This window comes from Bison bison, unplaced genomic scaffold (assembly GCF_000754665.1).
Source record: "Bison bison bison isolate TAMUID 2011002044 unplaced genomic scaffold, Bison_UMD1.0 scf7180017864516, whole genome shotgun sequence".
In the NCBI taxonomy this organism is placed as follows: Eukaryota; Metazoa; Chordata; class Mammalia; order Artiodactyla; family Bovidae; genus Bison; species Bison bison.
In genome coordinates, this window is record NW_011495069.1 from 6710794 (window position 1) to 6728932 (window position 18139).

Sequence of the window (18139 nt, forward strand, 5' to 3'; positions counted from 1 at the left end):
GGCGGGGGGGGGGGGTTCCTGATGCCCCACCTGCTGCGGAAGGTCCGTTTCCTCATCGAGGAGTCCATCTGCAGGCTGTGCTGCCGCTCCTCCTTCTGCTCCTCCTCCCGACGATGCTCCCGCCGGTGCACTTGCATGGCCTGGGGGGGCCGGGGCTCCCCCACACCTCCCGGGCTGTGAGGCAGAGTCATGGCTGCGAGAGTGACAACCTGCAGAGCCGAAGTGCACAGTTACTCCACCTGGTGTCCACCTGCCCCTTCCCCCTGGGGTCCACCAGCATCTCTCTGGAGGTCTGCTGGTGGCAGGGGTGGGGGGTGTCTCTCTATGGTGGGCAGGCAGGCGATCTCAAGATGCAACAGGGAGCCTGGCTCGCCCACCACCCTATGGGCTGCCCCCCATTGAGGAGCAGGCCCTGGCTTCCAGCTGCACTCTGTCCTTGCCCCTCCACGTGGTCTGAGCAAGGCCTTCCCTTCTCTGGCCTCAGCTTCCCACATGTGAGGGACTGAGCACTGTGATGTCCAGGGCAAGGAGAAGTGGTCAGGAGAGTGGGGGCCCCAAGCTAGCTGGTTCTGAGTTTTTGCGGTACATTCTTTCCCGGATCTGGGGTACAATGATATCCCCGGGCCTCTGAGGACCTTCTGATGCTGAAACCCTAGGGTGCTTCTTGGTGGAACCCCTGGAATTGGCTTCCATGCTCCTCCAGGTGGGAATTTGGGATAGGCCTCTTACCTGGAAAGGTCCTCACTGGGTTTGGCCCTGATGTAGACCCTGGGCACGAAGGAGGAGACAGAAGGGGAGACCTGCACCTTAGCCCTCTCCTGCCTGCTTCTAGGCTCTGCCCTGTCCCCGCCTCTCCTGCGGGGCCTGCTGGCCAAGCTAGAGTGAGTGTGTGTGTGTGTGTGTGTGTATTGTGTTCTGACCTGAACATGCCTGTGGAGGGCCATGTCTTTAAGTCCATGATGTGGGAGGTGGGCATGCTGGCCTCATCAGAGATCCTTGACCCGGAAAGGCCTATTCTAGGGTGTCAGAGGGCTCAGGCTGCCAAGGGTCAGTCTTAATGGGAATTTATTTCTTCTGGTTCCTTAAAGTTTGCTCCGTTTGGGCATCCAGAAAAGAACCCCCAGGAGAGCCTGGGTCACTGCAGAGTGTTAGCTGGGACCAAGGACTGCCCGTGAGGCTTCCTGCAATGACCCCGCTGAACACAACAGGACATCATCCCTCGGGCTTCCTATCCAGCACCCCCACACCCTCGAGGAAGAGGCTGTCTGCACCCAGACAATGCCTGGCCTGCTCTTTCTGTGCCTTCCTCCCCTCAGCCCAGAAGAGAGCCGCTGGGTGCCAGCGAGGGAGGCCCCGGCTCAGCCCTGGCCCCAGCAGCGGAGGGTTAACGTTCCCTGGCCTCAGCTGCTGGCTGCTTTCCCCGGATGCTCTGTTCCTGACGGGCACAGCGGGGTGGGCCTGGCGCTCATCCTTGACCTCCTGGGCCGCCCGCAACCAGACCCCTGGCTTTAGGGATGAGCCATCGGTTCTTTTTAAAGCGCTGACTGAGGCTTGGGATTAGGTCGTGAGCAGATTGCAGCTTTCCAGCCCTCTCTCTCCAGAAGGCGGTGTGTGTCTGCTGGGGAGGGGTCAGCGATGCGTGGCGGGTCAGGAGGGGACCTCGGCCCCCACTGCCCTCCTCTGAGGGTGCAAAGCCACCAGGGGTCCTGCCTTGTAGCCTTCCCCACCCACTCTATTCTCTCCACCTTCCTCCCAAGCCTCAGTCTGGCCACTGCCCTGTCTGCAATGCCCCCCCACCATCCCCCCAGCTCTCGGACCGCATCTCCCAGTGAGAAGGGTCAAGGAGGTCTCTCCAATTCCTCAGGCTGGGAAGAGAAGCATATGAGCCAGAGAGACTCTGAGCCCTGACGGCAGAAAGCTGGGTCCTTCGGGCAGGAGTGGAGACACAGCCTACCCAGGGGTCTGGGCAGGCGGGGACGTGCTCTTAATACTCCCCACCAGTTTCTGAGGCAGGAGTGCTGGCCCGGGTTTGGTGCCAGTGAGTCCAGGCTGGATGAGCGCCCTCCCAGCCCTGCGATGTGGGCCCCACGGCCTTGCTCTCATCCCCTGCCCGCTGGCCGGGCCAAGCAGGGCTCCGCCAGGACAGCTCTAGGTTGGCCAGACCTGCCAGCCCACCCGGGTCCCTGCTGATCCCCGATGCCTGCAGGAAAGCCTCCACTTCCCAGGGCATCGCCAAGGGATCTGGGCGGGGGGTGGGGTGGTGTTGTAGCTTTCATATCACAGAAGGCTCAGCTCGGAAGACCCAGGGCCACACAGAACAGTGAGGCGAGGCAGGGATTTCTTTTCTAGAATCCCTTCTCATTTCCATGGCTGAGCACAAGTCTGCCTCTTCTTTCCCGATCTCACAGGATCCTTCCCCCCAACCCCCCACACCCCTACCGCACTTCCAAATGAAAAGCTGAGGGTCTCACTATCTGGAGGTCTCTCTCCTCTCCCCTGATCTCTGGAGGTGACTCACAGAAGAAGCTGTGCCCACTCAGGTGGCTCTGGGGGGACGATTCCAGAGGATGAGAGGGTCCTTGGTTTCTTCTTGCCCCGACTCAGCAGGGACCGGGAGAAGAATGTGATCCTGGAGCTTGCACGGGCCTTAAATATAGCAGTGTGATGACAATGGATGAGAACTGTGGGGGGGGGGTGACGGGGAGGGGCCTTTCCCTGGGTCCGGCATTGCTGGGCCGCGGCGACAGGTGGAGCTGTCCCCACACCCCCCACCCACCTCCCGCAGACAGCTCCTCCCCTGGGTTCCATCCCTTCCCCAACCCTCGCCCCTGCTACAGTGGAAAGAAGCTCATAGCTCAGGCCTGGGTGTATGGAAAATGGATCAGGGACAGCTTTCTCAGCTGCTGGGAGTTCTGCTCTGAATTCCTCCCCCGGCTCCCCCCAGTGACAGGTGCTTTGGGGAAGACATGCAGCTTCTCAGATCTGATTCCCCTTCTGAAAGTGGAGACAGCAAGGCTGGGCCCCCAGACATCAGGAAGACACGATGTGTGACTGGAAAAATGACTCTTTAGTGCTCATAAGTTATCACTGCTAAAATAGAAGTGGGTTTCTTCTCATCTCTATGACCCCACTCCCCACACAGCAGCTACTGACTGGCCCTGCTCGCCTATGGTGAGGTGTGTGAGGGTGTGAGTGTGTGTGTTTGTGTGCAGGTATGTGTGTGTGTGTGTGAGGGTGTGCAGGTGTGTGTGAGAGTGTATGTGAGGGTGTGTGGGGGTGTGTGGGGTGTGTGTGAGGGTATGAGGTGTGTGTGGGTGTGCATAAAGGTGTGCAGTTGTGTGTGAGTGTGTGTGTGGCTGTGTGGGGTGTGTGTGAGGGTATGAGGAGATGTGTGTGTGTGGGGGTGTGTGTGTGAGGGTATGAGGTGTCTGTGGAATGTGTGTGAGTGTGTGTGGTGTGTGTGAGGGTATGAGGTATGTGAGGAATGTATGTATGATTGTGTATGGTGTATGTGTGAGGGTATGAGGTGTGTGTGGAGTGTGTGTGAGACTGTGTGGGGTGTGTGTGTGAGGGTATGAGATTTGTGTGGGTGTGCATAAGGGTGTGCAGTTGTGTGTGAGGGTGTGTGTCAGGGTGTGTGTGCTGAGTGTGAGGGTATGAGGGTGTGCGATGGTGTGTATGGGGTGGGGTTAGGGCATGAGGTGTGCGTGAGCTGTGTGTGAGGGTGTGTGGGCTGAGTGTGAGGGTATGAAGGTGTGCGATGCTGTGTGTGGGGTGGCGTGAGGGTGTGTGGGCAGTGTGTGAGGGTATGAGGTGTGTGTGGAGTGTGTGTGAGGGTGTGTGAGCTAAGTGTGAGGGCATGAGGTGTGTGTGGAGGGTGTGTGGGCTGAGTGTGAGGGTGTGAGGGTGTGTGATGGTGTGTATGGGGTGGTGTGAGGGTGTGTGTGCTGTGTGTGAGGGTATGAGGTGTGTGTGAGGTGGCGTGAGGGTGTGTGGGCAGTGTGGGGGATGTGGCACAAGCAGCAGAGGAGGGCAAGTCATTTCCTCCTTCCGCATCCAAAGTTCCCAGGCTTCCGGAGTGGCCACTGGGAACTTTCTTCCGGACCTTTGCTCCTCCTCCCCTTCTCAATCCTCTCCCCTCACGGACATTCATACCTAGGCCTGCAGGGCACTGGGGAAGTAGAGGAGGAGAGAGCAGATGCTGGCCATTACGATACAAGTCTCATCTAGGTGGGGAGACAGGCAATTACAGTGGGGGGGATCAGGAGGGGGGACCTGAGCCAGTCTCAGCGGATGAGCAGGTTTGGGGAAGGTGGTGCTGGCTCCACTCCAGAGACACAGCTCCCCTCCTGGCCTCTTCCCGGGGCCTCAGGGGCCCAGCAACACTGAGTCTGTCATTCTCCCTAGTGCCCTGGGGACTCCTCAGGGGAGAGAGAGACAAACAGACAGACAGACAGAACATACAAGTGAGTGCTTCAGCCAAAATCTCAGTCTCCTAAAAGGGAACTCTCATATATTTCTCTCAGGAATGTAAATCGGTGCAGCCCCTATGGAAAATAGCATGAAGGTTTCTCAAAAAAATTAAATAGAACTACTATATGATCCAGCAATTCCACTCCTGGCTACATATTTTAAAAATGAAAAGATTAATTAAAAATATGCATGAACCTCAATGTTCATAGCAGCATTATTTACAATTGCCAAGATATGGAGGCAACCTAACTGTCCATCAGGAGACAAATGGATAAAGAAGATGTGGTAAGTATATACGATGGATACTACTCAGCCAGAACAAAGAATGAAGTTCTGCTATTTGCAACAACATAGATGGATTTGGAGGATGTTATGCTAAGTGAAATAAGTCAGAAAGAGACAGACAAATACTGTATGATCAGTTCAGTTCAGTCGCTCAGTTGTGTCCGACTCTTTGTGACCCCATGGACTGCAGCATGCCAGGCTTTCCTGTCCATCACCAACTCCCAGAGCTTGCTCAAACTCATGTCTATCGAGTCAGTGATGCCATCCAACCAGCTCATCCTCTGTTGTCCCCTTCTCCTCCCGCCTTCAACATTTGCCAGCATCAGGGTCTTTTCTAATGAGTCAGTGCTTTGCATCAGGTGGCCAAAGTATTGGAGCTTCAGCTTCAGCATCAGTCCTTCCAATCATACTGTATGATATATTATCACTTATACACGAAATCTAAAAGATGAAATAAATGAGTGGACATAACAAAAAAGAAACGGACTCACAGATAGAGAGAACTAGTGGTTACCACTGAGGAGAGAGAAAAGGGGAGGGGGAAGATGAAGGTAGGGTATTAAGAGGTAAAAACTATAGTATATAAAATAAATAATGTACAAGGGCATATTGTACAACACAGAGAATATACAATATTTTATAATAATTATAAATGGAATATAACCTTTAAAAATTGTGAATCACTAATGTCATACACCTGAAACTTATGTAATATTGTATACATAAACTATACCCCAACAAAAACATTAATATTAAAATAAAAAATCTTAGTCTCCTGATCTTTTTGAAAACTCTTTCCTCAGCATTCTCCCTTCATCCCTGACTGCAGTGTTAAGAGCCTCTTTGGGGGGAGATCATTTGGCTGCTCTCTCCCATCTTATACTGATCCAACTTAAGAAGGGATTTCCACATTTATGCGTTCACTGTAAAGAGTGAGTGTGAACCTGTACAAAAAACCAAGAGGTGTGAGTTTCCAATCCAGCAGGAGACAGTCATTTAAACTGGTTCTATAAACCCCTTTCCCCCAAAGCAGCCTGGTGGAGGAGCTACTGATCACTATGATCTTGAACAAATTCTATGATCTTGAATAACTGCTAAGTTCTATGATCTTGAACAAGTCACTAAGCCATTTGGGTTTTATCACCTGTACAATGGGATCAGTGATGCCTGCCTTGCAGTCTGATTGGAAAGATTAAATTAGGAAACGTGAAGCCTGTTGCACAATGCTACTGCCAATAGCATTAAATGAGAGCTCCACCAATAGCTTCGAGACTAAGAAAACGGAGAGCTTTCTCTACCTTCCTTTGGGTGTGGTGTTCCCATGTAACCCTTTGCAGACCAAATCCCAGTGAGGCCCTCACTCTTCCTGGGGTGCCTTAATGTGAGCACAACCAAGCCTCAGGTCGGGAGGTAGAGCAGAGGTCAGACTTGGTGCTTTATGAACCTTGGTTTAAATACCAACCTCTGGCAGCTGTACTTACTGATGGGGTGAACTTGGCCTCCTTTCTGGGCTGCTTCTTTATCTGCAAATTGTATGCAAGCTCTGAGACAACAGGGAATTGCCTGCCCGTCTTGTTCATTGTATCCCCAGCCCCAAGAACTGCGCTGGCATATAATCCGGTCTTTGATATATGCTTGTTAAAAATGAATGAATGAGTACCTGTCTTGAAGAATGTTTATGAGATTCAAATCAGGTTAAAATGCATGAAGTGCCTGATATAATACTTAACTCATGGCTTGTTATTGTTGTTTAATCGCTAAGTTGTGTCCAACTCTTTGTGGCCTCATGGATTATAGCCTGTCAGGCTCCTTTGTCCATTGAATTTCCCAGGCAATAATACTGGAGTGGGTGTCCACTTCCTTCTCCAGAGGACCTTCCAGACCCAGGGATTGAACCTGTATCTCCTGCATTGCAAGCGGATTCTTTACCTCTGAAGCACCGGGGAAGCCCTCGCCCTCTGGGAAGTTCTAACCCACAGGTAGTTCTTGCTAAATACTTCATTCTTTCTCCCCTTCCTTTTCCTTTTCATTGCCGTCTTTGGATTTATGAATATTAAGGATACTCATCTGAACCTTATTTTTTTTTTTGTAAATTAATTAATTTATTTTAACTGGAGGCTAATTACTTTACAATATTGTAGTGGTTTTGGCCATACATTCATATGAATCAGCCATGGGTGCACATGTGTCCCCCATCCTGAACCCCCCTCCCACCTCCTATTTTACCTACCGGCCACCCTGAACTGCCACGAGGCTTTCTGGGACAGCAATCAAACTGTCTTTGGCTGATCGTTCCACCTGGTGGCCAAGGGGAGAACTGTCTGGTCCAAAGCTTTCTCCTACTACCTCCTTTCGTCCTGCGTCAGTCGTCTCCCTTCCCTCCTCTGTTGCTCTCACACTTCAGTTAATTCCCATTACAGTTCGTCTCATACTAACAGGTCAAAACGCATCTTCCTCATGCCCCTTCCTCATTAGAGTGGGAAGGGAAAGCTGGCTCAAGCAACTGAAGGGCTGAGTGGGGGTGGGGGTGGGAGGGTGGGGGATGGGGCTGGGGTCTCAGACCTGTGTCCCTCTGTCCAGGCTGACACTCAGACTGGGGAGGGGCACAGAGGGATCCAGCCTTGCCCTATGGGACCCTGGAGGAACCCTCATCCCCAAAGGCCCTGTTCTCTGGGTGGAAACTCAGGCAAACCATGTGCATTCCTAGGGTGAGGGGTTTGGGAGGCCAGGAGTCTTCAGATACCCCAGATTGAAATACCCCCCCTCCCCATCCCACTTTCTTTCAGCTCCTTACTCCCATCTAGGGCGTTAGATGGGGGTGGCTCTAGGGGGATATTTGAGACCAATGGATAGGAGAACTATTGATATAATAGCATGGGTTCCTCCACTTGCCTAAGAGGAATCACTAAAGGACTTTATTAAAAGCCTGATTCCCTAGGAGCTGTGGACCCAGCAGGTCTGGGCTGGGGCCGAGGAAGATGTATCTTTTGTAAGCTTCTCGAGGGCTTTTCATTGTGAGGCAAGTTTAGGAAACCTCACCTAGACCCCGGAGAAGGCAATGGCACCCTGCTCCAGTACTCTTGCCTGGAAAATCCCATAGATGGAGGAGCCTGGTAGGCTGCAGTCCATGGGATCGCTAAGAGTCGGACACGACTAAGTAACTTCACTTTCATGCATTGGAGAAGGAAATGGCAACCCACTCCAGTGTTCTTGCCTGGAGAATCCCAGGGACAGCGGAGCCTGGTGGGCTGCCATCTATGGGGTTGCACAGAGTTGGACACAACTGAAGCGACATAGCAGCAGCAGCAGCACCTAAACCCTCTGAGCCACATTTTCCTCCTTTGCAGAATATCAGTGATGCAGCCTATCATGGCAGGTTAATGGAAGAATGAGTCACCAAGAGCAGGAACTTCCCAACAGCGAGACTGAGTCCCTCTTCCTCTTACTACTCCTTGTCGGGCTCTGCTGGACTCTTACTCATTTGCTTCTGGGTTGGGCCCTGCGTGACTTGGAGGCTGGTGACACCAGACTCACCTTTCTCTGGACTGGGTGGGGCCCGGCTGCAGTGCGGTCAAGATCTAGGACGCTCAGGAATGCCAGTGCCCCAGCCCAGCTCCGGGGCCTCGGACACGCTGCCTCCTAGCCGGTTCCAGCTGTATCTGTAGCCTGAGTTTCCTGCCTGGCAGGCTGGAGACCTGAGAGGGGACAAAGCCTAGTAGACGCAAGGCCAGGCTGAGGAGGGTCACAGGACTCAGAGACTCATGGACTGTGGGAACAACAGTTACCCCAGGGAGCTTAGAGAGCTTTGTGGCCTTGTGAATTGGAAGAGATGCTTACAGCTTTTAATTAAAAAGTCTCTGACACCCTGACCCACTCACCTGGTGAGAAGAGTCCAGCTGGTAAGTTGATTTTCATGACTAAATCAGGTGAGACCGTCAACCTTTGACCAAGTTCACCCCGAGTGACAGGAAGCAGGCTTGTTTGCAGTGTCGCGGCAGGGAGCAATCATCAGGGCCAATGTAGCAGCTGCCGGGAGGAGAATGGGCTGGCCCACCCTCTGCCAGGGAGATACTGGGTCTAGACCAGTGACCCTGAAGAGATGTTAAATATTAATTACAGATAAGGACAGTGCTGCCTGGCGCTGTGTTGCAGGGAGGGGAGGGGTGAGGAACAGGAGGGGGGACGTGCTGGGTGCGGTGAAGGGAGGGCATTGCCCACCCAGAAAGGGTCTCACCAGGGCAGCTGCACTTTGACCCTGTTGCTCAGCTATGTTCAGACAGGGCTTTGGGATGTTCAGAGGGGGATGGGGGCGCTGGCCCCTCAGGGTCCCCATGGGGCCCTCCCCTCCTTATGTCCCTGGAGTCTCATCCTGCAAATAACCTAAACTGCTGTGGGAAGTTCCTTCTCTTGATGAAGACAAAACATACTAGGTTGGGGGACTTCCCCTGGTGGCCCAGTGGTTAAAACTTCCCCCTTCAATGCGCGGGGTATGGGTTCAATCCCTGTCCAGGGAGCTCAGATCCCACATGCCTCGTTGCCAAAACACCAAAACATAAAACCAAAGCAATATTGTAACAGATTCAATAAAGAATTTAAAATTGCATACAATTTTTTTTTTTTTTTTTAGAAAAAGCACTAATTTTAAACTCCAATTGTGTCGTGGCCTCAGCGGGGGCCCAGTGGGGGAGCCCCCTTCTTCTCCTTGGGCCTCTGTTTCCTCATCACAAGGATCACAGGAGATGCAGTGATACAAAGGATGTGACTGCATGCTGAAAGCTCAGATGAGAACCTGCTTTTATGGAGGAGCAGAGGCAGGGGAAGAACGGTGGGGGGGCCCTGCCCTGCCTCTGGGGCTGGGGGGTGCTGGGGAGACAGGTCCTCTGAGAAGGCTGCTGCCACCCCCAAAATAGCTTCCACCTAAGAGCTCAAGGCAGAAAGTGAAGAGGAACTAAAAAGCCTCTTGATGAAAGTTAAAGAGGAGAGTGAAAAAGTTGGCTTAAAGCTCAACGTTCAGAAAACTAAGATCATGGTATCTGGTCCCATCACTTCATGGGAAATTGATGGGGAAACAGTGTTAGACTTTATTTTTTGGGGCTCCAAAATCACTGCAGATGGTGATTGCAGCCATGAAATTAAAAGACGCTTACTCCTTGGAAGGAAAGTTATGGCCAACCTAGATAGCATATTCAAAAGCTGAGACATTACTTTGCCAACAAAGGTCTGTCTAGTCAAGGCTATGGTTTTTCCAGTGGTCATGTATGGATGTGAGAGTTGGACTGTGAAGAAAGCTGAGTGCCGAAGAATTGATGCTTTTGAACTGTGGTGTTGGAGAAGACTCTTGAGAGTCCCTTGGACTGCAAGGAGATCCAACTAGTCCATCCTAAAGGAGACCAGTCCTGGGTGTTCATTGGAAGGACTGGTGCTGAGGCTGAAACTCCAATACTTTGGCCACCTCATGCGAAGAGTTGACTCCTTGGAAAAGACTCTGATGCTGGGAGGGATTGGGGGCAGGAGGAGAAGGGGACGACAGAGGATGAGATGGCTGGATGGCATCACCGACTCAATACACATGAGTTTGGGTGAACTCGGGGAGTTGTGATGGACAGGGAGGCTGCGATTCATGGGGTCGCAACGAGTCGGACACGACTGAGCGACTGGAGTGACCTGACCTGACCTGACCTGAATTGAAGAGCTCAAGGAAGAGGTTCCATGTGTCTCTGGGACCCTGTTTCCTGTGGCCCCTTCCCTGGCCTCCTCCTAGGCAGTCTAGCCCCTCTGGCTTGGCCTGGAGCCATTCTGAGGAAATCAAGATAATCTGAGAAAACATCTGATCCAAAATCAACCTGAATTGGGGGTTAAAAAAAAAAATCACAATAGGAGACAGCTACTAGTTTATTGGGCACGGCCCATGTGCCAGGCACTGTGAAACACTTTACAGACATGATTTAATCTCAGCCTCACCACAACCCCATGCAGTAGGTGTTACTATCCCCATTATACAGATGAGGAAACTGAGATTTCTAACAGCGATTCATTTGCTGGTAGTCACATGGCCGGGAAGTGTTAAGGCTGGAGTTGGAACCCAGGCGGGCTGAACCCAAGGCTGAGTTTCCAAAGTTGTGAAGTAAGTACAGTTTGTAGTTGTGTCTCCTTCAGGCGCCCCATGGCCCCATGTTCCTTTCAAACCCTGCTCCCAGGATAGGGTCTGAAACTCCTGCTGACAGAGAGGGTTTCTGTGTTCTCCCTCCCTGGTGGACCTGCACTTCACCTGGGGTCCAGCCTCCAGCAGAGGATGGAAGTTGAAACAGTGCAGTTTCAGGCAGTAGGCCTGGGTGGGGCTGAGCCACAGGCCGCACTCGGCCCTGGAGTCTTGCCATCTCGCAGGTTGTTCTGGTTCTGCCCAGTCTGCTAGGAGGCATCCCTTTTCAGGCTCCTTTTTCCCCTCTTTGGGGAATCACAGAGGAGGCAGAGACCTCAGTCTGCTGAATCAGATTATGAAACTGGCCAGGAAAGGAGTGAAGAGGGGTAAGCTCCAGAACTCTGTATCCAGTGTATTAGGAGCCGGGGCCCTGTATCTCTGGGAGGTGTCCTCGCATCAACTCCCTCTCTCTGACTGTGTCCTGCCCTGCAGAGCTCGGCGTGTTCAAGCTCGTTTGCACATGATGGACCTCTGAAACTCTGGCTGGAGCTCTTCTCATGTCTTTTTTGCTCCAAAGGGATCTCAGCCGAGGCGAGGGTCCAGCCTCCTCCTCTGCTGGTTCCTCGAGGGTACCCACCCAGGGCGTGGCTGCAGAGTGCGCAGCATCCCTGGGTGCAGGAGTGACGGCCAAGGATGTGAGCTGGGGGGGTGGTGGGGACAGGAGGAAGCCCCAGGCCTGCCCTGTTCTCCGCTCAGGACTCCCACTGCACTGTTAGGGCCAGGCCTCGGAACAGAGAGTCCAGCTCCGTGGGCGACTCCAGGTCTGGGGCCTGAAGGCCTGGGCTCTCGGCCTCAGTCTTGGACACTGGATCCTCATCACTGGGACACACGAGGGACTCCAGCAGGCCCCAGGGACTTGGACCCTTGTCTGTGGGGGAACATGGGAGGGAAGGAGTCTGTAAAGGGAGGCACCCGGGGTGGCCCTCGATCTGGACAGAGGAGAGGAGGGGCAGCTGGCCCTTTAGGGAGCTTCGTGTTCCTGGCTCCCTTTGGCCTATGGTATCAGAGTCAGAGTCTGAGTCGGTGTGAACCCTTAGACACTGGTGGGAGGATTTTGCTTCTTGGGGGTCCTCCATGGCCAGGGGGGTCACCTCCTGTAGCGAAAGGCCAGTTGGGCTGCAGCTTCCAGCTGGCACCTCTTTCTGGAGCTGCCCCTTAGTTCCGAGGTGTTTGGGACCAGAGCGTGTCACAGGTGGGGAGTCTCTCCCAGACCCTTCCCCGCACATCCCGTAGGAAGGAGGCCAGTTATCCGGGGTGGCCCGTGGGGTGTAGGAGGGAAGCTGGGTCTCTGAGACAGCCTGTGGAGTGTAGGAGTGGGGTTTAGCTTCCAGAGCTCCCTGAGGTGCATAGGACGAGGGCCTGCCCTCGGGAGCAGCCTGGGGGGCATAGGAGAGCACGGGGAGTGCCTGGTGAGGTGGTCCTCCGGAGGGCCGGAGGACGGGGAAGTCTGGCTGCCCAAGGTAGGCAATCTCAGGCAGGCTGTGCCGCGGTGGGGGTCCCAGGGGCTCCGTGGGGTCGGAGACCTTGACTTCGGAGTACTGGACAGGCTGGGCCAGACCGCCGGAGCCGCTGAGGTCGAAGACGGGGATCAGGGTGTGCTCCTGGATGAACCGCAGAGGCTGGAAGGGCAGGATGTGCTGGACATTCTAGGCAGGGAGAACAGCATGCCCATTAGAGTGGCTTCTCAGCCCCTCGCCCCCGAGGATGCCATGGGCGCCACGGTCCTCCCCAGGGGTGGGGGCGAGGGCAAGAGCAGACCGCCTGAGGGCTTTTCCAAGATCCACAAACCCTTCCTCCTTTCCCAGGGCTTCCTCTAAGTGCTGGGGCCTCTGTGAAGGAACAGGGCTCTGGCCCTGTTAGCTGAGGGCCACTTCCAGAGTCTGGCTTGGCCAGGGAGAGCGGTGAGTCAGGCTGTGATTTCCCAGGAGGTGGGTATTCTGGAAGGAGTTGACTCAGATTTGGAATGACCTTGGGTGATGCTCCCCAGGAGGTGCTTCAACTGCTCTTCAGCTCCCGAAGGGCCTCATGGAGGGAGAAAGGAGGGGAAGGGTGGGGGAAAGTGGAGGCGGGGAGAGTTTACAGGAAACGGCTCAGATGGGCTTTGACTCGGAGGGGCCTATGGGTCCGACTCCTCCAGCCCCAGACTGTTCAGGCTCTGCAGTGGGCAGAGATGCCGCGCTGGGGGCCAGACTCAGGCTGCTGATGTGACACGTGTGGTTTGCTAAGGCTTAATTTAGAAAAATTAGTTGCCAAGACTTGAAACGTGGGAGAGTTCACATTACCATCTGAACTTCTGACTTCATTGGTAAAAAATGCAAAGATGAGGCCACGCTGGGCCTGCGATCCCAGGTGGCAGAGCCTGCCTGGGCTGCCCATTCAGACGGGGCGTGTGCCCCCTTGAAAACGACATGGCTTTTCTGTTCCATACCTTCTCTTCCTGATCCCCTAGCTCTTGTCAGTCCACCCCAGGGGCTGCCAGCCATGTCTCTAGGTTGGCGGGAGAAGCGAAGGAGAGCCGGGAGTCCCTGGGCCCATGCCCTCCCCGGGGCCCCTGCTCACCAGGGAGCTGGGAGGTGGAGGCGGCTTGGTGATGTATCTGTAGCTCAGGTAGCAGAGCCCTGCGACCAGGAAGCCCAGGGAGAACAGGAAGGCACCGGAGAAGGAATAGGTCCACGTCCGATCTGGTTCAATGAGAGGCAGAGCAGGAAGACTGAGGCTGTCAGTGTGGGTGCTGGCAACTCGGGCCTCAATCCCCAACCCCACCTCTTGGGACAGGCTTGGGAAGGCCTCTTCTACCCCCAAGACTTACGGGGCCAGGGAGAGGGCACAAATGGAGGGCCACACACCATACGTCTAAATATTAAGAATTTATAAATCGTGTTTTTGCATTGTTAAGTAAAATATGTTATGTGCCCCCTCCTTGACAAATATACTTTTCATAACAACCTGGAAGGCTTGAAGCTTGCTTCTTGGACTCCTCGGGGTGCAGAGTGGAAAGAAGGAAGTGCAGGGGGGAGTTCCTGCAAGCCCAGCCTGGCTCCAGTCCACCCTGCCAGGGGCCTCATGCATAAGGATATGGGCTCAAGTTCATCCATGGCCCCTACAATACCCATCCTTTGGCCACCCTTTGGGCTGCGGGCTTGTCCTCTGGAAGAAAGACCCAAGGAGGAGACCTGCCAAGACTGGACACAGGCTCCAGCCATTGATACAGGGAATTTTGGGGCTCACAGAGTCCACGGGGATCTGCCCTCTTGGACTTAAGGACCCTTCATCTTGTGGGGAGGGCCGTGGCCAGGGCAGGGCTGGAGCAGGACCTTACAAGGGCCCCTCTTGTCTAGGTCTAAAGGAAGTCCTGCCTTTCTGGTGGGGGCTTAGGAAAGAGGCTACGGGAGGGGAGATGGACAATGAGAGGGGCCTGACTTGCCCACATCTCAATCAAGGTCTGAGCTGGGTATTGGGAAGACATCACTCAGGAGGGAACCTGGGAGGCATCACCCTTTCTAAAGCAGCAGGAGAGGACAGATGAGGGCTTTAGTGCTGAGCCTCCTCCCTACAGTCCTGGGTCTTTGGAATGGGTGCCTGCAGCCAGTTCTTGGCATGACACACTTCCTGTCACCAACCCAAGTGGGACTGGGAAGTAGCTTGGTAAAGAAGAGGTAGCTGGGGTTTTTGTTAAAACTGGTGATTTGGGACTTCCCTGGTGGTCTGGTGGTTGAGAAGCCATCTGTTCCCCATACAGAGAACGCTGGTTTGATCCCTGGTTGGAAAACTCAGCTCCCACAGGCTGCAGGACAACTAAACCACTGTGCCACGAGTAAAGAAAGCCTGTGCGCTGCAACGAAGACCCAGCATGGCCAAAACAAACCACAAAAAGCGGTGATTTGGATTACCCAGTGGTCTTGGCTTTCCGAGTCACCCTCCTTCGGTTCCTGGCGCCTGTGTGGCTTCAGCTTGGGTGATCATCAGTTGCCAGTGACCTTGGCAATGACTCTGAACCCTGGGAATTGTTGGAGACTTTACTTCCAGCCCTCTCCTTACTCCTTTCCAAGCCCCTGTGGCTTGGGTCTCTCTGGGTAGCTTCCCACTTGAGCGATAACCTGTCCCCTGCCACGTGATACTCCCATCATTCTACTGGGGAGAGGACAGGAGATGACATTCTACATGACATGCCTAACGTGACTGGAAAACTGCAGCTCCTTGTGCCAGGACAGGGACTTGGAACACTTCTGCCATCTCACTCATGGGGAAGTAGGAAGACATGACAGAAACAGCACTGGAAAGTGGGGTATTAGAGGTCTGGTTCAGTCACTGATGTGTTGAGCCTACTCTCTTCTGTATGACCGTCTCCAGTCTAAGATTTATTATTAATAATAACAGTAGCCAGTGATGACTGAACTCTTACTACATGCCAGGCACTGTGTAGAGTGTTCTATCAATGCTATCCTACCAAACAGATGGCTATGTATGCCCCCTCCTTACAGATAACGAAGCTGAGTCTCAGAGAGGTTAGGTGACTTGAACAAGGTCACACAGCTACTCAGTGGCGAAGCCAGGGTTGACATGTATAACTCTAAAGCTCATCCTCACAGCTGCTACACAATGATACCTTTGTTTCCTTGTCTATTAAATTTGGGGTGACCCAACCCTTAGACCCCTTTCCAGCATCAGGATGCTGGGATGATGGTCCAAGACATTCGGAGAGGTAGATAAAGGAGGGGTCCTGGGCTCTGGGGTTAGACAGACTCCTGGATACAGGGTCAAGGGCAGGATGTTTCATCCTGAAATGGAAGTAAGAGGAATAAATGTACAGCAGAGAGGACTGGCTCTAAACAAAACTGTAGAGTGGTGATTAGAGCCCAGTCTTGAAAATCAGATGAACCTGATTAGGTTCACTGACCAGCTGTGTGATCATGGGCAAGTTGCCTAACCTTTCAGAGCCAGAGTTCCTCCTCTGTAAAATGGGAATGAGGTAACCCAAGTTGCCAGATTGTTGTAAGGATTCAATGAGATAATATATGTAAAGCATTTTGCACAGTGTTTGGCACTAGAGTAGGTGCTTAATAAATGGTAGGACTTCTTATTAATATTCTTGATTATAAAGGATAAGGCACCTTCCATATGTCACCAAGAAACAGTCACCAAAAAGTATGATTCTTATAAAAGCAGCTACAGTCTTAGAAGAAAACGATATGAGTTAGATCATGTAGGATATGGGCAGATCAGAAGGATACGGTGGAGTGGTCTGCAAGCTGTCAATAAGCAAGGGGACAGGGGCGAGCCAGGAATGGAGGAGATTCAGCCAGTAGGGTCCGAGGAGAGGGTCACAAATCATATATACACTCCCAGCTCAGTGCCTGTGACATGGGTTTCTTTTTTCTAGTTCTTCCGTTGCCAAGTTCTATTCCCGTCTTCGTTTGGCCCTTTCCCCAGGAAGGGCACACCCCCTGCAAGTGGCCGGAGCTGGCTGGTCCACCACGCATATCTTCCCAGGAAAACTAAAGCACTGGGACTCGGGTGGAGAAGTCAGTCTCTTACAGGATCTTGGAGAAACCGTTGAGCTGATTTTCTGAACAAAGCTGAGGACCAGAACCTAACTGATGATGATTCTACCAAGCTGCAGTTACACCCTTGGGTCCAGCCTCTAAGCTGCCTGGCCTCTATCCATCAGAACAGAAGTCACCCACTGACATCATTAACCTGAAGATGATGACTAGGGTGGAAACTGTTTTCCAAATCCACCCAATCCAGTGCTATCGCTTTCATCCTCTAAACTTACAGCATTGCATTTCTATCTCTATGAAAATAAACGCAAATAAAAATATCATGATGCTACAATGAGAGTCGAGTTTCACTGTGCTAGAGGAAAGGAACATGGGATACCACCTCCTTGAGCCAGTGACTCAAAACTATTTCTATAGAAGCGTAGTGATGAGAGTGTCTTCCCTGGAATTAGGCCTCGTTCTGTCTGTCACCACCTGTGCAATTTGGGGCAAGTTACTTAACCACTCTGTACCTCAGCTTTCTCAGTGGAACCAAGATGCTTCATAGATAGCTCATGAGAACTGTGTTCTGTAGTGTCTGGTCCCCGGCTGGCACTGCAGACACGCTGTTATGATCACTGCTATTTTTATTTGACCTGGGAAGGTAACGAGGGATCTATCTTTTCTGCTCTCCCATCAGCAGATTATTTCCCAGGATGTCTCACTTGAGTTAATATAAAGTTGAATTTGCTTTGCCAGGATACACACGCAGTTTGCCAGAGAGAGGAAATACGGATGTAAGCTGGAGGGTAAACATTTGCTCTAATAACCCACCAGCTAACTCATTTATGGATAAACAAAGATTGCCTTTAATAATACACTGGTCGTCCTTCTGTGTGTGTTTTTTTAAGAGTGCGTTCGAGCCTCATCTGGGTTATCAGGCAGAAAGCACAGAGTCAAGGTGTGAATGCAGCAGTCCCGCCTCCCTCTGGCTTCAGCGGAACTTACCTGGCAGCGTCTTCACTCGGCACCTGTAGGGGGCGCTCTCCTTGAACAAGTTTGGAATACAAATCATGATGGTCCCAAGGAACTCCGTGTCAGGGGTCAGGCCGACAAACTCAAATTCTCTCTGCTTCCCTTCAAGGTGCTGAATTTGACAGAGAACGCAGAGCAACATCTCTTATACACCAACCTCCATAAGGAGCCTGCTTACAGCTCTGCCAGGGTCATTGCGCTTAGTAAAATGGCACGACCAGCTGCCCAAACCATACACTGGTAGGTCAGTCTGCAGTGCTCCATTCCCAGTCCCCCGACTTCTGGTTTCTCCCTAAAGCCAGTGAGTTGCAAGCTCAGTGTACTTTCACTTGGAACAGCATCTGGCATTTAATATGCACTCCATAAATACTAGTTGCTGTTATACTACCACCATCAGGGTGGCACCACCACCACCACCACTGGCACCATCACCACCACCATCATGACCACCATGACCACCACCACCACCACGACCACCACCACAATCACCATCACCACCATCACTATAAAGGACAGAAATGGTATGGACCTAACAGAAGCAGAAGATATTAAGAACAGGTGGCAGGAATACACAGAAGAACTGTACAAAAAAGATCTTCACGACCCAGATAATCACGATGGTGTGATCACTGACCTAGAGCCAGACATCCTGGAGTGTGAAGCCAAG

At 52.7% G+C, this 18139-nt stretch overlaps 2 protein-coding genes across 2 annotated transcripts in view; both read right to left on the reverse strand.

Annotated features, from left to right (window-relative positions):
* Nucleotides 1-6281, reverse strand: part of MYOM3 (myomesin 3) — a 56258-nt gene extending 49977 nt beyond the window's left edge. The window contains exons 1-3 of the mRNA XM_010830245.1: nt 6240-6281; nt 2472-2646; nt 31-209 (exon numbers count right to left, since the gene is read on the reverse strand). Coding sequence (XP_010828547.1) covers nt 31-191 — 161 coding nt within the window. The 5' untranslated portion in view covers nt 192-209; nt 2472-2646; nt 6240-6281. The remainder of the gene's footprint in view (nt 1-30; nt 210-2471; nt 2647-6239) is intronic.
* A 4356-nt stretch (nt 6282-10637) lies between these two features.
* IL22RA1 (interleukin 22 receptor, alpha 1) overlaps nt 10638-18139 on the reverse strand; it is a 27022-nt gene continuing 19520 nt past the window's right edge. The window contains exons 5-7 of the mRNA XM_010830054.1: nt 17446-17584; nt 13517-13638; nt 10638-12603 (exon numbers count right to left, since the gene is read on the reverse strand). Coding sequence (XP_010828356.1) covers nt 11650-12603; nt 13517-13638; nt 17446-17584 — 1215 coding nt within the window. The 3' untranslated portion in view covers nt 10638-11649. The remainder of the gene's footprint in view (nt 12604-13516; nt 13639-17445; nt 17585-18139) is intronic.